The sequence below is a fragment of the Apis florea genome, unplaced genomic scaffold, assembly GCF_048593485.1.
Source record: "Apis florea isolate Af1SG1 unplaced genomic scaffold, ASM4859348v1 contig_2272_pilon, whole genome shotgun sequence".
NCBI lineage: Eukaryota > Metazoa > Arthropoda > Insecta > Hymenoptera > Apidae > Apis > Apis florea.
In genome coordinates this window covers 3,066,004-3,076,922 of record NW_028256549.1, presented here as the reverse complement: position 1 = coordinate 3,076,922, position 10,919 = coordinate 3,066,004, and the positions used below count along the sequence as shown (strand labels likewise).

At 24.1% G+C, this 10,919-nt stretch overlaps 3 protein-coding genes across 8 annotated transcripts; 1 reads left to right on the top strand and 2 right to left on the bottom strand.

Moving 5' to 3' along the window:
* Positions 1–2,052: 2,052 nt before the first annotated feature.
* LOC100867901 (heme A synthase COX15) lies at positions 2,053–4,714 on the bottom strand. Of its 3 annotated transcripts, XM_031918129.2 has the most exons (6): positions 3,942–4,542; positions 3,714–3,870; positions 3,491–3,617; positions 3,102–3,234; positions 2,413–3,037; positions 2,053–2,326 (listed from the first exon to the last, which is right to left on the bottom strand). In XM_031918129.2, the coding sequence occupies exons 2-6, from the start codon at positions 3,867–3,869 to the stop codon at positions 2,072–2,074; spliced, it is 1,296 nt and encodes a 431-aa protein (XP_031773989.2). In that variant the 5' UTR covers position 3,870; positions 3,942–4,542; the 3' UTR covers positions 2,053–2,071. The 3 variants fall into 3 exon arrangements, with proteins under 3 accessions (XP_031773989.2, XP_086758589.1, XP_086758590.1); XM_086902463.1 differs by lacking the exon at positions 3,714–3,870 and having other exon boundaries at positions 4,332–4,714; XM_086902464.1 differs by lacking the exon at positions 3,714–3,870 and having other exon boundaries at positions 4,233–4,338.
* On the top strand, positions 4,125–6,922 carry LOC100867779 (xaa-Pro aminopeptidase ApepP). Of its 3 annotated transcripts, none has more exons than XM_086902462.1 (7): positions 4,125–4,347; positions 4,642–4,759; positions 4,845–5,789; positions 5,864–6,190; positions 6,259–6,389; positions 6,466–6,641; positions 6,708–6,922. In XM_086902462.1, the coding sequence occupies exons 3-7, from the start codon at positions 4,921–4,923 to the stop codon at positions 6,828–6,830; spliced, it is 1,626 nt and encodes a 541-aa protein (XP_086758588.1). In that variant the 5' UTR covers positions 4,125–4,347; positions 4,642–4,759; positions 4,845–4,920; the 3' UTR covers positions 6,831–6,922. The 3 variants fall into 3 exon arrangements, with proteins under 3 accessions (XP_086758588.1, XP_086758587.1, XP_086758586.1); XM_086902461.1 differs by having other exon boundaries at positions 4,275–4,532; XM_086902460.1 differs by lacking the exon at positions 4,125–4,347 and having other exon boundaries at positions 4,675–5,789.
* A 9-nt stretch (positions 6,923–6,931) lies between these two features.
* Positions 6,932–8,440, bottom strand: LOC100868017 (PRADC1-like protein). Of its 2 annotated transcripts, none has more exons than XM_012489709.3 (3): positions 7,752–8,440; positions 7,541–7,653; positions 6,932–7,465 (listed from the first exon to the last, which is right to left on the bottom strand). In XM_012489709.3, the coding sequence occupies exons 1-3, from the start codon at positions 7,834–7,836 to the stop codon at positions 7,019–7,021; spliced, it is 645 nt and encodes a 214-aa protein (XP_012345163.1). In that variant the 5' UTR covers positions 7,837–8,440; the 3' UTR covers positions 6,932–7,018. The 2 variants fall into 2 exon arrangements, with proteins under 2 accessions (XP_012345163.1, XP_003696102.1); XM_003696054.3 differs by having other exon boundaries at positions 7,541–7,680; positions 7,752–8,430.
* Positions 8,441–10,919: the final 2,479 nt, after the last annotated feature.

Here is a 10,919-nt window from a genome sequence, read left to right as displayed (position 1 = left end):
GCTTACAATAAAATGATCACAATAAAATCATTAATGCTAATTCAAGTTTAATAGCACTTAATTCTTACTTCTGCTCCACATGTTGCACAAAAAAAATGATTTAGAATATAATTATATCAGATGACATATTATGCGTGTGAATTTATTGACTGTACTAACCCAGCAGTAATAAGTTTGTTTTTCATATGCATTGATTATAAAATTATAATATATAGTATTGCGTGTGCGTGTATGTATAATACATAATATATAATATGTATACAGATACATATGTTGGTTCCACTCCATATTCTCAATTTGAGTGTCAAAGCAAACATATTTAATCTTATAAGTAATTTATTTATAAATTGGATTATTACATACAAGTGATAGAAATGACTGGAAGCAATCATTAAAAATATGAACATAAATGTATAAAACCCTGTTCATATTAAGAAAATGAAATCTTGCATTAACTATTATGCATTTTTTTGATACATTATAAATATCAGTGCAAATAAAGCAAGCACTTGTTTTAAGTCTGTAAATTTAAAAGTTCCATATATTATATTATTCATTTATTTATATTTTCAGTAATTGTGTTCAAGGATTAGCAAAAACAAAATCTCTTTGTTCAATAATCTGTAATAATGCATTAAGAATATATAAATACTGAATAATGTTGTTTAAATCGACATTTCTTTAGTAAAACAGTAACATTACACATCTAAAATATTATTTTAGATGAGCTTTAGTCTAAACACACATAATCGATAATTGACGATCGTATCAATTAAAATATTGATCAGTTAGTTCATAGCTAATTAAAAGCACAAAGTTCTATGCCTAATTGAAATAATTAAAAAATGAAATATTTTCCATTTGTTTTATTGGTTATGTATAAATAGACTTGAGTTCGTATTAAATATGAAAATAATACTGCATTTATAGAGAGACATTTGTTACCAGGAATTAAGACATAAGATTCTCAATGGAACAATAAATTCTATCAGACTGATATTAGTTTTGCAATATAGAATTTGTGTTATTTACAATATATAGCAAGAGACTGCATTTTAAGTTCATTTTGATTGATATTCAAATAATACAAGATTATTTTGTGTATAGTATTAATTAAACTATATTTTTCACGCATATTTCATATAAAGATTTTAATATAAATGTTGCGTTTTTTTAAGTGATATAATTTGTATTTGTATGAATGATAATATACATTTTCCTTTTTTTAATACTCATGTCCGTGTAATGTTGAACAAAAATGTGATGCGGCGCAATTGTCATATAATGAAATAAAAATATGACGAGTGTAAATAAAAAGTGTTACAATAATGAAAGTGCAATTTAGAACGCCTCTTAAATATTGCTACTGCTTAATATTAATAATGCTATGTTGGACCAATATAAGGCGTTTTAAACGAAAAACAAAGATTAAAGGACGACTGATTGGAGATAAGGTAGAACAACTGCCAATAAAAATAAAATTGAATTCATTGTATTGCTAATCAGAAATTATAAAATATGAAAAAAAATTTTAAAATGTTAATAAAAAATATTATAATTAAATAGCAATTATTCATTAAGCAGGGTTTACACATTTTTTAAACTAATTGAATAAATAATATTACTTATTAAAACTGGTTTTTAAAATTAGATGCTAGTACTAACATTATTAAATCATATGCAAAGCATAAAAATAAATAAATGATGTTAGTAATAAATTTTTTATTTATACTTTAAAAATCCAGTCACGTTCGCAAAATATAATCTAAAAAATGTTAATATTTGTTTAATATTATTTTAAATTAAATGTTTATTTGTTCTTTTTAAATATCAAATATGAAATTGAAAATATTTATTTTCAATGATATAAAATTAGTTAAAATTTGATATAATATTTGTATAATAGATATATTGCCTTAAAATGAATGTAAATGATTTTCCATGAATATTAATTATTATAATTTATGCATTGTCAAATAAAACATAATATTGTGAAACTATTGTAGCACTTTTTTTATGAATTTTTAAGTAACAAAAAAATAAAATAAAATATACAGGATATTTTATATATTTATTTTAATACATATTTTAAATATTTTAATTCATGACATAACCATATCATTGTACTCAAAACAATAAGACTGCCAGATTGATGAGATGCAGCTATTGGTAAAGGTACATGATGCAACAATGTTAAAATACCTAATAGTACTTGTAAATAGCCAGCACACAGAACCGCTATTGCAGCTTTTTTTGCATTACCCGGAAGTTTATATTTACGAGATGCAATTGCAATATAAGTTATTAATGATAAAGTTGTAATACCCTATAAAAAATAAGTTTAGTTTATAATATTATATTTTAATTTGTAATATCATAATTTGATTCAATTTGTTTTTTCTTAAAACATACCAGAATTCGATGATCGAATTGTATTGTAGTTGGATTTTCAGTAAAATTTTTCCATATAGGTGATATCGCAAATATATCATCTGGTATCCATTTATTTGCCATTTTTGGAAATGTATTATAAATAAGACCTGCATCCATTCCTGCAACGAAAGCTCCGGACAAAGCAGTAAAGAAGACTAGTCCTTTCGTTGAATGAACCAATATTCTAAATTTCTTCAGTTTTGATTTCAGATCACTAATATTAACATTTGAATTATTAAGAATTAATTTTTGAGCAGGAACCAAGTAATTTAAAGCATTATACAAAAATCCTGTATATAATAGAAATGCTATTCCCAAATGCGCAGCCAAACGATACTGTGAGACGCGAGGTACGTCTGAAGGTTCCACGAAACGATCTTCTAAACCCGATTTAACCATGTACCAACCCATGAGTCCTTGTAAGCCAATTAATGAACCCAAAATGGCTATTCTGATTTTCATGCTTGGTTTTAGCATACCTTTTACCCAAAAATAAGTAGCTGGAACTATGAAAACAGCACCTATCAAACGTCCCCACATTCTGTGCAAATATTCCATCCACCAAATACGTTTAAATTCTTCCAATGTCATATTTTGATTATTGCTATAAAAAAAAATTAATATGAAAAATAAATTTGATAAATAATACTATTATTTTATACTCTTACATTTTATATTCAGGAAATTGTTTATAACGTTCAAATTCTGCATGCCATTGATTTTCAGTAATTGGCATTTTTTCTCCAAGTAATTTCCAAGTAACCATGGATAAACCAGATTCTGTAAGTCTTGTTACACCTCCTAAATTCATAGGTAAGATACAAATAATAGTTCTTTTTCAATTTCTTTATTTATGTTATATTTTATAATAGAAGTTTATTATATATATATATATATATATTAACATTTTATAAGCATATGTATTAATTATAATAATGAATATTGGTTTAAAATATTCTTTAATTATTATGATAAATTTATTTTCCATAAGTTTTATCTACAACTGCTTTTATGACAGTACAAGCGCAATAATAAAAAAACCAATAAAAAACTGTACCTAAAATAACAGCTACAAAAATCATGCCACTACAACTTAATAACCATTTGCCCAAAACTTTATCTGATTTCTGACTTGATTTTGATGCAAATCCTTTTGCAATGATATTACATCCTTTAAATAAATCCTGAAATTAAATTATTACATAAAATTATTTAAAATTATATTATTACTTTGTATATTAAATATATAGCCATATATATTTATTACTAATATACAATACTTTATGCAAAATGGAATTCCTTTTCATTAATGTAAGAGTTGTATTTGTAATTACTGATTTTGATGTATATGTATATAAATTTTTTTTAATTGGAAGAAACTTTATTATGTTGCTTCTTATTATTGTTGAAGTACAATATCTTGTTAAACTCAACATGCTAAAAAAGATTAAAATTTTGATAATAAATAAAAAACAATGACTTAAGTATATATATAAATATATACTTACATTGTAATGTTATATATCTTTCCTTAAAATGATAATTCTTTTTTACAACTCTTTATTAATTAATATAATAATAATATATATATATATATTATTTTTACATTTTCGTATTTAACATTTTAATATATAATATATATTTAAATAAATATTGTTAGTTATAAAAATAAAAAAAATTTGTCAATTTTTAAGTAGCATATTAATAATTACGAAAAATTTATTTTGTAAAACGTAAATATCAATGAAGTTATTGTTATGATAATAATAACAATAAAAGTTCAAAAAATTCTGATATACCGCTTTATTATAAATCGTAAGAATAGCAACGGCTTTCAAGATAACTGTCAAAGAATTACGTTATAAATTATACAATTCAAATAGCATGTTCTTTCTAACCTTGTGTAAAATAATGGTTAGTACGTAAAACATCATACATTTTCAAATTTTATACATCAATTTATATTTGATATACTGCTAATAATTTTTCGTTATATTCATAAAACATTTGATAAGATTATTTTATTTCGATAAGATAACAGTATTATAATATCAAATGGTACAAATCGAGTGACATTCGTGTCACAAACACATATATTGGTAAATATATTGATTTTAAATTTTATTTTTAATTATTATCATATTGATTTAAATGTTACACGAATTTTTTTAATTTATATAAAATTAAATAATATTTTTTTTGTTTTAGTATATTATATATTAATAAAAAACAAACATCAATATGGCCCAAAGAAGTGGTGTAATTAAATTAGCTAAACTACGAGAATTAATGAAAGCTGTTCAAATAGGTGGACTTAAAGAGAAAGGTATTCAAGCTTTAATTGTAAGTTCAGATGATGCTCATCAATCAGAATATTTAAGAGAGCATGATAAAAGAATTTGTTTCATAAGTGGTTTCACTGGTTCTTTTGGTACTGCAATTATTACACAAAACAAAGCTCTACTTTGGACTGATGGAAGATACTATATGCAAGCTTTAGCTGAATTTGATCCGTCAGAGGAATGGACTTTAATGAAAGAAGGTTTATTGGACACTCCAACTAGAGCTGCTTGGTTGACTTGTAATTTACCTCCTAAATCTACTGTTGGTGCAGATTCTAATTTAATAAGTTACACAGAATGGGTAGTTTTACATACTAGTTTAAGTGCTGCTGGTCATTGTTTGATGCCTCTTGAGGAGAATCTTATTGATAAAGTTTGGGGTGATGAACAACCTGCTCCTACAGCTAATATTATTGTACCTCAATCATTACAATTTTCTGGGTGTATAGCAGGGAAAAAAGTGAAATTATGTAGGGAAGTAATGAACAAAAATAAAGTAAAAGCACTTGTAATCACAGCTCTAGATGAAGTAGCATACATTTTAAATTTAAGAGGGTCTGATATACCTTATAATCCTATCTTCTTTGCATATATCATTCTTACATTAGATGATTTACACTTATTCATTGATAAAAGTAAGCTTACTAAAGAAGCTCAGCAACAATTGATTATTGAAGAAGTAAATTTAATTTATCATCCATATGAAGATATACATAATTGTTTAAAGAAAATTGCGAATTCGTGCATAAATGATGATAAAATATGGCTAAGTAATAGTTCTAGTTATGCTTTACATGCTGATTGTGGAGAAGCAAAGAAACATATAAAAATTACTCCAATAAGCGTCATGAAGGCAGTAAAAAATAATACTGAAATAGCGGGAATGAAAGCGGCACATATACGAGATTCAGTTGCACTTGTAAAATATTTCGCTTGGTTAGAAGATCAAATTAAAAATAAAAAGAATACTGTCACAGAAATATCTGGAGCAACTCAACTTGAAAAATTTAGACAGTAAGAAAATTTGTATGTAATATAAAATTTAGATATTAATAGAAATGTTAATTATAATATTTATTATTCAAAAGGGAACAAGAATACTTTATTGGACTCAGCTTTCCTACAATATCTTCTGTTGGACCACATGCAGCAATAATTCATTATCTACCAACATTGAAAACAGATGTACCAATTACAGATAAAGAAATTTATCTTTGTGATTCTGGAGCACAATATAAAGATGGTACCACAGATGTTACAAGAACATTACACTTTGGTAATCCAACAAATTTTGAGCGCGAATGTTTCACGAGAGTATTTAAGGGACAATGTCGTCTTTCGTCGACAATTTTTCCTTTAATGATACAAGGAAATTATCTTGATACGCTTGCTCGGGAAAATTTATGGAATGTTGGGTAAATGTATTTATTTTGCTTATAAAATGGAAAATACTATTTATTTATATTTAAATATACAATTACAGTCTCAATTATCTTCATGGTACAGGACATGGAATAGGTTCATATCTAAATGTTCATGAAGGACCAATCAGTATTTCTTGGAGACCATATCCTGATGATCCAGGTTTACAACCTGGCATGTTTCTTTCAAATGGTATAATGTAAAAAAAATTTTTTTCATTATATATTAAGTTTATATATATATATTAATATACTAATAAAATCATTAGAACCAGGATATTATGAAGATGAAAAATTTGGCATTAGATTGGAAAATATAGAATTGATAGTAAAGGCAAACACACATTATAATCATAAGAATCGTGGCTTTCTTACTTTTGAAACAGTTACATTAGTGCCTATTCAAACTAAACTACTTGATGTTTCCTTATTAACGGATGTTGAGGTATAGATTCGATTTATTCTTCTTATTAATTGCTTTAAAATAATTGATTATTTAATTTCTTTTCAGATTCAATATTTGAATAATTATCATGCAAAATGTTTGAATACTATAAAACCTCTATTGCAAGGACCAGAAAATATTCAAGCTCTTGAATGGTTAGAAAGAGAAACGCGACCTCTCACAAAATAATTGCTAATTCAAGAATAAATTCCATAAATTACATTTCTTATCATTTACAATTACAATACACAATAAATTTTGTATGATTATTTTGATCATAACTAATCCCATTTTCTTTAATAATAATTTTAAAATCTTTTATTTTTTTAAATTATTTGCTTTGTGTTATAAAAATCAATAAAAAATTTTATGAATAATCACCAAAACAACCAAGGAGGTTGATGTAATTTATCTAAAGAAGTATAAGTTAAATTCACTGGGATATTGATTAAGGCAAATGGTTGATTCAAACGTTTTAAAGTCTGTCGGATCATTTTGCCGTTCTTACCGAGCAAAAATCCAGCGGGAATGTTTACTGTCTTTGATGACGGAATAGTATCATCGCGTATCATCTCTATGTAATAATAATCAGCCCATAAAGAATTAGTTATTGATTCTTCCATAGAAGATGAATGATAATCTGCTATGATTACAGCCTTTGCTCCAGCTTCTTCTGCCATTATGCTTTTAGCAAAGAAACTACAATCTCCTCTCTCAACTAACGCAATTCTACCTTTTAATTCTTTTGCATTTCTTACTATTTGACAGCCATGAGGAGGATCAGTTGGAACTAAAGGAATTTTTTCTTCTAGAAAACTTGCATTCTAAAAATATAAACAATAAATCAAATTAAAATTAAATTTTTATTTATAATAATTATACTATTATCATATACGTACGAATGGTGCTCCAAAATCTTTCGCGGGCCTTAACTTATATGTATACTCCAATTCCGGGGGATATATAATTTCAAAAAATACATCTGAACCAATACTTGTATCGATATAAGAACCTATCGATTTATATGTAAAAGAATGTCCTAATAAATATTTAGTCATAAATAATTATTTAATAATAAGTTTATTTATAACTATATACTAAATTACTAACCTCCACCAATGCCACCAGATATTCCAATATTGAGGAATATAAGAATGAAGCAAGAACCAAGAAATCTTATTTCTTGTATTTGCATGATGCATTCACATTGTTATTAATAACATAACAAACATTTTAAAAAACTTAACCTATCTAACATAACCAACAAGCTGTTTTCATTCGTGAATGTGATAATACGCAATCATCTAATCCAATATATATATGTGTGTACACAACTGATGTAATAAAAAACACGTTACTAAATTCCATTGGTTAAAATATAAAATATTTTTATAAATATTGAATACTTAAAAATTTATATAAAAAATAAATTTTTTTATTTTTTTTTAAATTTATATTCTTTTTTGTTAAGGATTATAATTATTTTATTTTGTTATCCTTATAATTAGTTATGCATATAATTACTCTTGGTAATTTTTAATATCATTTTTTATAACGAATAAAAAAAAATATAAATTAAACTACAATAGAATAGAAATGCAATATATCATGCATAAAAATGTTTTTATCTTTTCTAATGTTTAATTAGTTGTGCACCTTTAAAAAATATTCAAACTTATTGCGCATTATTACTGTAAATAAAATAAATTCGTAATTGGTAATTGAAATCATTTTTTGGGAAATATCAAAATTTCCTAATTGTCACAATGTGAAAAAGATGACGAGTTATACATCAATGTATAAAACAAGAAGAACAATTAATAGATAAAGATAAAGTAAGAATTGATTATTAATGCCATCTTACAGAAAAATGCTACGTAAATTTTTTCAAAAACATGTTAATAAATAAGAATTGATCATCAACGTCATCTATAAGTACTCTTGGAGAAAAATAATTCTTTGAAGAGTTCTTTGCACTTAAGAGATGGCATTAAAGATCAATTCTTATTCTAATTCTTATTTTTTGTCCTTTTTTAATATATTTCATTTGTGGCAATCTGAAGATAATATTTATTTCAATAGTTTTATTCTATTTTTATATTTTTTGTATTATTTACTTTATCTATATTTGCACTGTGAAAAATTATGTGATCAAGAAATAATTTTAAAATTTAAATAACTGTATCATCTTCTTCCCTAACATATTGATTAAAAATCTTAAGAAAATTTATTTTATTCAATTTTTTTATATTGCAAATATATAGAACTTATAGTTACTTTTATATTTTATATAAATTTTATATAAAATTTTATAGATATATTTTTTTCTTAAAAATATATCCTGTATATTTAATAAAATAATTATATTTAAATGTAATGTATATTTATTTTATATATTTTTATAATTCCTGGATTTTTCAATTTTAGATATTAAAAATGTAAGCATATAAGAAAATAAATAAAAGATAAATAAAAAAATAAATTTGGAAAAATTTTTATTGCTTAAAATTTCAACATTATATTAGGAAAATATAATAAGCGAGAAGACACGCGAAATTTTATCAGAAATTTTAAGTACAACAATTTTTTGCTAATTTTTCTATTTTGTATCAGGAAAACATAAAATATAAAAATTGATCCTTATAATAATATATATAATATATAATATAATATATATAAGTCGTTCGAGAAATTTTTCCAAGAATTTGAATAGTTCTTAGAAATGATGTCAAATTTCTGGAATTTTCGAAATTTCTGAACGAACGAAATTTTTGGCCGAAAATTCGATTTTGGATTAGGAGAATATAAGTTGATAGGAGGTCGAAATTTTTTTTTAAAATTTCGCCATTTCTTGGAAATGACGTCAAATTCCTGGAATTTTTGAAATTCTTAGACGAACAAAATTTTAGTTAAAATTTCCACTTTGTATTAGGAGAACATAAATTGATAAGAGGTTGTTCGAGAAATTTTTCCAAGAATTTTGTCATTTCTTGGAAATGACGTCAAATTGTTGGAAATGATGTCAAATTCCTGAAATAAAAGTATAGGAATGAAATTTTGGCTAATTTTTTGATTTTGTATTAGAATATTATATTATAAGGAAGATGTGATAAATTTTTCTTCAAAAATTTTAAATTCAACAATTTTGGGCGAAATTTTGTCAAAAGAGAAAAAAAAGTGTTTGTCAAAAAAAGAATTTTTATAAAATTTTAAAATATTTATCACTTATAGTTAATTACTTACTTATTGCAGTTGTTATTTTTTTTAAAGTTTTGTATCGTTTTTTAAATAATTTTTTTAATTCCTAAAATATTCGTTTTTTATACTTACCTGCGGAATACTTACCAATTATATACTTACTGTTGCAGCTATTATTATTTTTAAAATTTGAATCATTTTTTTCAATAATTTCTTTATTTCTAGAAATATCTATATTTTACATACTTATCTCTTTTCTGGATTGAGTAGAATATTTGATTGAATTTATGATTATATTAAAAGAATATAATATAAGAAGTATTTTTATATATAGTACTTATACGTGATACTGAGTTTTTTTGAAATTTTTGTACTTTTTTTTTAAATTTAAATCTTGCATGCTTGTCTCTTTGTGTTATCATATTATGTTATCAAAAATATCATTTTTTATTATTTTCTTAATCTTCTTGGTAAACAACATAGCTGAACTTATTGGTGTGACAGAGTAAGTAGTATAAGTCAATCATTAATCGGAAAAGTAGTCAGATCAATTATTGGCCAAAATGGTATATGGCATATAAAATGTACAAGATAAAGATATATATAAAATATATATATATATATGTATATATAAGAATTTAAAGTATATTAAGTGAATACAACATATAGAAACATAAAAATGTACATAAAATATATATATATAAAAATATAAAATATATATATTGGTCAAACTATACATTCATGTTGAATGTATAAAAATACAAATGATATACATAATATTAAGATTTTTTCTGCTGCTCGGGTAATAGTAGATTTTTATGTTGAAATATATTCACGAATAAAATTTCAGAATGTTTTTTATGCTCTCTATATAAAACATGAGTTTGATTTGTAATGAATAATTCTATACACGCATCTATTATTATCGAAACATTTAAAATACATCCTAATATAATATTAATATATATTTAGATATTGAATGTAATTCTTAAATTCGGCGCTCTAAATTATAGAGGGCACATCAAAACCACTATTTGTACGATCGGTAATTCAGAACGTGAAACCTAAACTGTCATAAGA

Excerpts from the sequence above, each read along its gene's own strand:
- LOC100867901 (XM_031918129.2), bottom strand. The coding sequence starts at position 3,869 with ATGTTGAGTTTAACAAGATATTGTACTTCAACAATAATAAGAAGCAAC. Across the intron at positions 3,235-3,490 it reads TTTTGTAGCTGTTATTTTAG|GAGGTGTAACAAGACTTACA; the intron begins GTACAGTTTTTT and ends CTATGAATTTAG. Across the intron at positions 2,327-2,412 it reads AATTCGATCATCGAATTCTG|GGTATTACAACTTTATCATT; the intron begins GTATGTTTTAAG and ends TATTTTTTATAG.
- LOC100868017 (XM_003696054.3), bottom strand. The coding sequence starts at position 7,836 with ATGCAAATACAAGAAATAAGATTTCTTGGTTCTTGCTTCATTCTTATA. Across the intron at positions 7,681-7,751 it reads ATCTGGTGGCATTGGTGGAG|GACATTCTTTTACATATAAA; the intron begins GTTAGTAATTTA and ends AATATTTATTAG. Across the intron at positions 7,466-7,540 it reads AAGATTTTGGAGCACCATTC|AATGCAAGTTTTCTAGAAGA; the intron begins GTACGTATATGA and ends TTATATTTTTAG.
- LOC100867779 (XM_086902460.1), top strand. The coding sequence starts at position 4,675 with ATGGCCCAAAGAAGTGGTGTAATTAAATTAGCTAAACTACGAGAATTA. Across the intron at positions 6,390-6,465 it reads TGGCATGTTTCTTTCAAATG|AACCAGGATATTATGAAGAT; the intron begins GTATAATGTAAA and ends TAAAATCATTAG. Across the intron at positions 6,642-6,707 it reads CCTTATTAACGGATGTTGAG|ATTCAATATTTGAATAATTA; the intron begins GTATAGATTCGA and ends ATTTCTTTTCAG.